General features: G+C 35.4%; 1 protein-coding gene across 1 annotated transcript; it reads right to left on the reverse strand.

Moving 5' to 3' along the window:
• Window positions 1–267: 267 nt before the first annotated feature.
• Window positions 268–9040, reverse strand: LOC148191510 (protein PHYTOCHROME-DEPENDENT LATE-FLOWERING-like). Its single transcript, XM_088101927.1, has 12 exons — window positions 8743–9040; window positions 7813–7888; window positions 7670–7734; window positions 7465–7548; window positions 6042–6122; window positions 5546–5704; window positions 5364–5462; window positions 3918–5281; window positions 3450–3670; window positions 3230–3375; window positions 1995–2033; window positions 268–1925 (listed from the first exon to the last, which is right to left on the reverse strand). Exons 1-12 carry the CDS (start codon window positions 8839–8841, stop codon window positions 522–524), a joined length of 3837 nt encoding a protein of 1278 aa, XP_087958053.1. The 5' UTR covers window positions 8842–9040; the 3' UTR covers window positions 268–521.
• Between the last annotated feature and the right edge of the window lie 443 nt (window positions 9041–9483).

Genomic DNA, 9483 nt, shown 5'->3' on the forward strand with positions numbered 1-9483 from the left:
ACACTTGTATCCCCCAATATTAAAAATACAAAATTCATTACTATTTACTAGTTTTTGTTTCATATATTTGGAAATTTTAGTGTATATTTACATTAAGTTATTGTGATTGTGATTAATAATGATTACGTTAGCTTCGAATACAAGCTTTTGCTATTGATGTACTTTCAAAAAACATAACTTGTTACTATGCTTGATAAAATAGCTAAAGAATAATCCTACCAAAACTATAAAAATAGAATAAAATAGCTAATATAATACAAGCTAATATTGGCCTAAATATCGTTAAAACTTTAACTGATGTGTCCAATGGGTGCAAAAAAGAACAATAAACTATTTACAACAGACACAAGACATGTGATCCCCCTATAGTTACAAAGCATAAGCATATTTATTCAATATGCTTTATGTTTATTAATAAGTAAATAATTATCAATTTCCGGCATACTTTAATGCACAAATATTCAACATCATGTGCTTGGTTCCAAGGTTTCAACAACCTAGGTTGGAGGGGCAGTGTAACTTCATTGTGCATTACTGACAGAATTACTCTTGTTAACACCTTGCATATCCATGGGGGAGTTTGTTATACTACTAACAGAGCCGAGGGTCTGAGAGCTCAACTGTGGACTGGCAGGACAAGCTTCGGGATTACCGGCACTTATGGCATGAATTGCACCTGAGCTTATTTGGGGACTCATCGGAGTTCGTTGACTGATTTGCTGAGGGCTTGCTTGCTGATGTGTTTGTTGGTTCAACTGTGGAACTCCCATTGATGGAGATCCCACCTGTGGGGGAGAAACAACTGCCTGCAATTGTGAACTTGTTTCTTGCTGCTGCTGCTGCTGCAACTGTTGTTGTAGTTGTAACTGCTGTTGTTGGGGTTGTTGATGTTGCTGCTGCTGATTCATATAAAGATTCATCCCGGCCATCATCTTTGGTGGACCCATCGGCCGTTGCATTGCATTAGTCCTACCCATTATTGAAAGACCAGCAGGACCAGGGTGCATTTGTCTGGCACCAGAGATGCCAGCTAAGTTTGACTGAGGGGAACCCATCATACTTCGAGTCGGTACCAATCTAAGCTTGGATAAAATCTCAGCAGATGTGGAATTTAGCGATCCAGACCTGAATTGTTGGCTTATGGAATTAGTAATGTTTGAAGTCTGGCTAAGATTCATTGGGTTCTGACCCATATTTCCCATGCCCGCTATAGATGTCATTGGAGCTGAGATTCCACTTCCTCCTATTCCTCCCCTTGCACCTCCCATCCCCATAGGATTGCCCATGGGTGCAAGCCCAACTAGGTTGTTTCTCAAGTTACCCATTCCCACATTGGTTCCAAGTCCCACCATTTTCCTTTGCATTTGTGGCTGCTGCTGCTGCTGCTGTTGCTGCTGTTGTTGGTACATCTGAATCTGGAGAGCTGAAGACTTGTTGAGCATGTGATTACCTAACGGCATGTTGGAGTTCTGTCCGACTGGATTTAAGTGTGAAAGCTGATTTGTCCCAAGCATCATAGAAGATCTCTGGAACTGGGAATTCTGCTGTTGAATGAGTGTGTGTTGATTTTGTTGCATCTGCTGCTGCTGATGCTGTACAGTTTGTTGTGAGTCCAGTTGCTGCGGTCTTGAAGACATTGAAACACCAGAGAGAAGTCCTTGAGAAATCTGTAAGGCTTGGGGGTTTCCAGGTGGCAACATCCTTGAGTTTGTTACAAGATTCTGGGATAGGTTTATGGATGCATTATTTCCAGAAACTGGTTTGGCAATTTCATTAGATGACTGGCCAGGAACGGATTCTCCATATTGTTGCATTTCAACTACAACATTATTAGGAGCAGTAGATTGATTGCCCGATGGAAGGTTAACAAGGTTTGGTTTAAGTTGGATCCGGTCATCTTCCTTCACATATCCTTCACGTATCATCTACAATAGGAAGATTAAAATATTCAGAAAACCAATTGACGAATGTATGTTTTATATAGAGTGACATACCTGTGAACAGAACTGTTGAGCAAGCAAATCCGCAGAATGCTGATTCACAAAAAAGGTTACATAAATCAGAGGATAAACTTGTAGAAAACCCCTTATATAAATCAGAGGAATAAACTTGTAGAAAACCCCTTATATAAATCAGAGGAATAAACTTGTAGAAAACCCCTTATATAAATCAGAGGAATAAACTTACAGAAAATCCCATACATAAATCAAATGCTTGCTCTACTTTAACAGTTCTGTTAGAATCTTGTAAACATAGTAATGGTGGATACTTAAATTAATTTGATTGATTATATATTTAATTTATTAGCCTAAAATAAGATCACTAAATACTTTATAATTATATTTTTCACCTATAGATTGTGGTCTAAATACACGAAATTTATCCTGTGCTCTCATGTTTCTCTCTCTCTCTCTCTTAACAAGTTCATTAAGAAATTAACAAATTCATGTCAACGACCAATGAACTGTTAACTTAATGTTCAGAGTTAACACATTATCGGTAAAAACTATCCTCCCAAAATGACAATGGAGAAGTACAATCCAAGTTAATATATAATTTGGAAGCAAGATAAACCGTGCCAGTATGAAAGGAAGTAATATATGACAAAAAATTATGACAATATGCCCCTTTTGTACATGGAATAGAATGAAAGGAAATAGCAATGGGAAGAAATCAACAAAAAATTGGATTTCCCCAAAAGGTCTCAAATGCGTAAGGTTTGACTAGGTGAAGAAAGAGCATATAAGATAAAAAAAAATAGGTAGGAAATGAATATTTGGATTGAAAGGCTTCAAAAAGGTTAAAATGAACAATAGATTAAAATATGAAATAATTTAAGCAGAACATACACATCTAACTTCATCCTTAGTGTTTGTGTTAGGAAAAAGGATCGAGCTTAACTAAACCTCAAAACCCATCTTCAGGTAAGGGTTGTCCCTCAATTATATTTTCTTCACACAATCTATCATACTCAATTTGGCACTTAGATTTTTTTTTTCGATATACCCAACACTGTTGGACTTTTTGATGTTATAAAAAGATGGCAGGTCACCCCTTTTAATGAATCTAGGATAGGCTTTAACATAGTCTTGCAATGTAAATTTGACTTATCTCAATCTCATAAAACTACTTTTAAGGATTATATATATATATATATATATATATATATATGTGTGTGTGTGTGTGTGTGTGTGTGTGTGTGTGTGTGTGTGCCTACAGTGGAACTTACAGTATTTGGTAAAGTGAGGAGATAATCCTCTGCAGCTAGGTAATCAGCGTCTTCAACATCCCCGTAATACAGAGCCACAGTACCATCAGATTTCTCAAATATTATCATCCTAGTTCGCAACCTTGGAACTAGAGAAACATGATTTCCTGTATAAAAATGGAATGTCAAATAAGGAAGAAAAAATATATATTTCCAAGAAGGTAGATAAATTGATACAAACCTTGAACTACACGCTCAGGCACACATAAAGTTATTATTCTCATTTTACACGCATTCATACTCCCACCTATAAGTGACTTTGACAAAGAAATTGAATCATCTATCACTCCCTCATTATTAGTTGAATTGGCAATATGTGGTGCTATATGTGTTGTTACATATGCATTTTGCTTCTTCATCTGAAAATCCTCGACCCTGTTCTTCTTAAAGTTAAGTTGATGCCTGAAGAAGTCCGCACCATAATTGTAAGAACACAACACGAAACATGACATCAACATTTGTTTCAAATAAAGAGCAAAGGCTAATCCATTAAAATAAATCAGATTATTAGAGAAAATAAAAACTAAGATAACAGATTAAATATTGGTCGAAGCTACGCAATCACAGAATATTTGCATTATTTTTCTAAGAATAAATATGTGGAATATAAAAGACATCGGGATGCAGTTTAAAATTCAAAACAGAATACCTCATTGTCACCATTTCAATTTTAGAGAATCGTTCAAGCATATTTTGAAGGCCTTGATCAACCAAACTCGATGTCACAACTGAGGGGCTATTTGCATTCAGTGGGACACTGGTTGTACCAACACTAGCAGGAGAGCCAACTCCATTCATGGCTGGAGTCTTAGGAAGGGAATTAGATTTTCGTTTTGCAGCTAGTTGTGCCTGTTGCTGCTGTCTTTGTGTGGAATCACTAGATGGAGTTCCAACAGTAGTAGGAACAGAGACCATTGCAGTCTTGTCTTTCTGTACTGTTCCCACAGCAGCCATTGAAGATGGTCCAAAACTTGGTCCCATTGCACTATTGGAAAATTCACCTGATTTTGAAGATAATGGGGAGTGAGCTAACGCCCCAGTCGATAACCGAGGACTCTGAACTGATTTCCTTTTCTGATGCTGATCATCTTTTTTTGTGTCTTTCTCTATATGCTGACCCAGGTTCCAGGCTGCCTGCGGAAAATTGGGTCTCATGAATGCATGCTGTGGCAATCGTTGCTGAAGCCGTAACTGTTGTGGATCTAATATGTTTGTTTCTATTTCAATCTCACTCCTATTGCGGTTTGTCTCTGCACTATCTACTTTGTCAATTTCAAACTGTTCTTCCTTTGCAACCAATCTCATGCCCTGCTGACCAGAAGTAAAGGAAACTGGCCCCATCTCTTGGTTCATCCCCCCTTCAAAAACTTGCTGAGGAAACTTTTGAATGCCACCACTTCCATACTGAATACCTCTGGCCAAAGCTTGTTGTTGCAATGTATTCTGCCAATTCATATCTGTTCCTTGAAGAGATTCAACATGTGAACCTATTTGCTGATGCTGCATTGCTTCAACAACAGCAGCCGTAGGCCTCATTCTTTTTGCAATATTGGGTAAAGGTGACGCTTGTCCATCTTGATCCCTTTTTCCATGAAGAGAAGCACTTGAGTTTGCATGATCGGCATATGAAATCATGACATCTTGTGCAGAAGGAGAAGCCCCGGATGAATTAATAGAAGGAACTGGTCCCTGCTCCTGCAAACTTCTTGTAGTTCCAACTGCCATTGCATATCTTTGTTGATGGGACATCATCGGAAAGTTAGGGATGGAAGAATCAGGTATAAAATTCTTAGGTCTCAAGGCCATGGCAATATTCGGAGTAAGATTTTGCATGGATGGATTTTCATGGGTCTGCTGTACAATAGCATTGGAAGATGTGTTTCCCAAATCGCCTAACCTGCTAATTGAAGCTTCTTGCACTCTATCTATGCATACTTTCTTCCCATGAATTTTATTGGTAGAAGTAACAGCAAACTCTGGCATATTCCTTAATCGCTTTCTTGGCAAATTGAGCTGTAACATTAACTTCAGGACTATTAAGATGCCCATAACACTGAACTACATTCATAAAGGGGCAAAAATAACTTCAGCATACCTTTGCAGGAAGTGGACTTTCACACAGCCGATCTAACTTTGGAATAGGGTCTAGATGAAGTCTTGGTTGTAATGATTTCAGTATCTTTGATTCAACTTCCTATCATCAATGTGAACACAGCTAAGTGAGATCAATGAAAAAATTATAGGAATTGGTCATCATGAATGATGAATCATACTTACCATCAGATCACCATATGTCCAAGACTTGTCAGTAATTGATGGAATGTCCTTAACAATATTTTCTAGGGACATCTTGAGGCATACTTTGCTAACAGTAGGAGAACCTTCTGCAGACACACTACTCCCTTTTTCAAAAGAGCATCTTCGATAATCATGCACCTGGAGAGTGACAGGATAGATTTAAAGATCAATCTTATAAAAAAAATGAGCATCATCAAAATTTATATTATATAGCAATTGAAAAATGCGAAGAAACAACTAGTGAAGTGGGAAAAAATTGTAAAACTACATATTGGAACACATAAGAAGCTCTTTATATTGTCTATAATCAATATAAAGAAAAGTATAAGACATGATATCCATATGAACAACAGAACCAATTAACCAAACTAAAGTACAGAAGAAAACTCATGTCCCTTTAATAAATTTGCATAAGTAAAATAAACTCTAAATGTTAACTTTGAAAGCAAAGCATCTAAAAAATAAAAAGGCTTACCTCACATATTAGTGCTCCATCTAGATATTTGGCAGGTATATCATCAAGAATATCCCCAGGTAAGTGACCTGACTCGATGGCCTGCAAATACATCATTATATATATATAAATATAAAAAGGAATGTATGTACAAGAAATTCTCAACATAAACATACAACTGAAATTGATAACAAAATTACAAAAAACATAATCTGTTGGATAAGCCACAGAATGTGAAGCTACACAAGGAAAGGTCTCAGACAACAGCAAATGTCTGGTTCTACTTCTATTTCCAGTCAGAGTTATTAATATCACGTAAGCAGCACCAGGAAGTAACAAAGACTCCATCGTGTTTTTGCTGCTGGAGCTGAATAGAAGCCCAAATTGCAGGTTTGTAATGCATGATAGAGGTGTAAGGTTTATGGGTAACAAAACCCAATTTGGTCCCTGTTGCAGTATCTTCTTTGGGCTTTTTTAGAGTAAAAATGACATCGAGCCTTGGTTAGGCCCAAAAGAAAAATCCCGAATCCCCTATCATTTCCACAGAAAAAACAAAAATTCATCAGTTCTCCCTTTCTCTTCTCAACCAAACATGCCTTCTATCAGCTCAACCATGCTGGAGACCACCAAATCCCCGTGGCTTTTGCTCTTTGTAATTTACTTGGACGTTTTGCTTAATAAATGCAAGATTTTTTACCAATAATTATAAATGAGCTGATTTCAGAGTACTTTATCTGCATTATACATGTAATTATGTGTATAGTATATGTCAAACTCTAAGGAAGAGAGAAACATTGAACTGAAACCGTGTGTTTTGGACACAGCATGGGTGCTTTATTTATATTGAGAAAATGAATCAATCAATAAATAGAAGAGATTTTATATCCTCTAATAAGAAAGATGTAGTAAAGAAATAAATAAAAATGTTTCTAATAATACATATATAATATAGATATTCCTGATTACACAGGATCAGCTCCTAATTTTGTTTCTATAATGATAACAGTATAGATTATGTATAAGAAATATTTCAAATAGCAGTCATCTTTGTGCTATCCCATTATAGTGTTTTTGGGGTCAGCCAATATCAAGATTGATAATGATGCTTTCCATATTTAGGTGCCGAGTAAAGAAGGTGAAGACAGTCAAACAAATATCAAATCCGGTGCCACTAAACTCAAATTATGAAACTCAATTATGATGCCATTAAAAATTGATTGAATCAAGCCAAGAATCTTAAAGTCTAGCATGAGAATTTTGATACAAGCATACAGTGATGCATATTTTAAATAAATACAGAGTGGTGAATGCCCCACTCAGTGATTGGAAATGCTTACTATACATATGCTGAAAGTGTTGATTGTCACACTCAATGATTGTCAGCATTAGAATTTAAAATTTAAAACTGAAAGAATAAGAAATTACATGGTTCCGAGATAATTACCAAGAAAAGACTTTCAGATGACCTATCATAGGGATGTAACAACTTTGGAAAATCTTGATATTTTGTTTGATTTGCTGCATCATTCTGAAAATTCTCAAAGTAGTTAACATCATAAGAATGCATACAAGGTCAAATTCCACGATTCTATCACATTGTTGTCATTCCTTAAATTATAGCAAAATATTAATTGTTGTTTTAAACAAACCTCAGAAGGTTTCCCAATAGAATAACCATCTGCAAACAGGTTCAATGTGAAAGAAGCTTCCCTCTCTGTCAAAACAAGTAACTAAGTAAACACCACAACACTCAGGATTTATACAAAAGTGAGCTATATACTTGATGGCTGACCTGCTAATGAAAGAGTTTCAGATGAAGATGACTGTGGAATCTGAGCAATCTTTTCCCCAGCCTCAACAAGACCACTCTGTATAAATATAGTTAAGGAAATCAAGAAAACAAAGTTTTAACAAATTCCATTGTTTAAATTGATTTTTAAACTAAACTTATAAGTCAAACTACAGATTCTAGGTCAGGAAATTGCAACATAATCCAGGGTTATACATCCTTTAAAAGAATAGAAAAATCTACCAATTCAGTGAAAAAATTAAATCCAGAAAACTCAACATTTTCAAATTTCACATATTATTAGCCTAGCTCCCTTAGATGCAATCCCCAAAGCTGGAAATCAGAAGAATAGTCACGTATTAGTTGTATGGTTGTGTGGCATTAACCAATCCAATCAAATGATGCAACTTATTTACTTTTCTACATTGTATCCGTACAGTGGCGATAAAACAGAAGAATTTAGTTTGTTAGTAGACAATGATTTTCACATCTAACCTCCTCCCCATAAATTCCCTAGCGCAACTACATCTTCATTACTTTTGGGAGTAATAATATCAGTGAAACGAAAAATAACACTGGATGAAACTTCAATAAACTTTGATAATAAATAAATGTTGTTTTTCTATTTTCTTCCATAGGTATTATCATCCGGCCCAAATTTGTTTGAATTATTGGTTTGGAACCAAAAAAAATCAGTTGAGTTAGGCACATTTAATGTAGTTAAACACCTGCCGAAGGGGAATTCAAACCTCAGTTCCACAGTGTGGAACTACTCTTCAATTTTACTTGTAGATTACAACAACACCCAAAAAAGATTAAGAAAACATGTCGAACAGCAAACAAATTTGTGAATTAATCGAGAGACCCCGAACTCAATTTATGATTGTTTGAGGAATATCGAATCGAATTACGGTTGCGTATTGGTGATCTTACCTGGGACTTGGAATTGTCCGATGCGGCTTCGTGCGGTTGGGGAATTGACTTGGGGCGAAACCTAGTGCCGGTCTTGGAGACCTTGAAGGAGACCCCCATGCTGTGGGAGCACAATTTTGATGGGAATAGTAAAGACAGCAAAACCCTAGAAATTAGCCAAAAACAAAAACAACGAAGGAGAGAGAGAGAGTCGAAAGTGCTGTGTTGAGTTGAGTTAAAAGGCTTCAACTCAACACAACATATGTAGATATAGAAATAGAGAGAGAGAGACGAGCAGTGTCGCACACAACATCAAATGTTCCTTCGATTCCAATTGTGTTGAGTTTGTAAGTTTGTCCCTTCCGCCATAAACATTGGCCTAAAAAAATATATTACTATTTTTTCTAAAACAAATATTAATATTTTTTATGATTTTTTTTCTCTCAAAATAATCTCTTTTTTAAAAGAAAAAAATATTTGAATATATTTTTTAGAATATTATCTTATCAATTAGACCCATGGATATATTATTTTTCCAAATGAAGCTATCTTATTTTTTATATTTTTTTACTACTTTTTATTTTTCTAAATATAGAGAAAAAAAATTAAAATTAAAATAATGGAAAAGTAATTTAAAATAATTAATTAAAAACATTGAATTTAAATTCTCATTATTTTAAGAGAAAGAATAAAATAAAAATACTTTATAATTTTTTTAAATATAATTTGATATTAAATTTGGTATTATTATTTTTTCAAAAA

This window comes from Vigna umbellata, chromosome 11 (genome assembly GCF_029865625.1).
Source record: "Vigna umbellata cultivar VRB3 chromosome 11, Vumbellata_1.0, whole genome shotgun sequence".
Lineage (NCBI taxonomy): Eukaryota > Viridiplantae > Streptophyta > Magnoliopsida > Fabales > Fabaceae > Vigna > Vigna umbellata.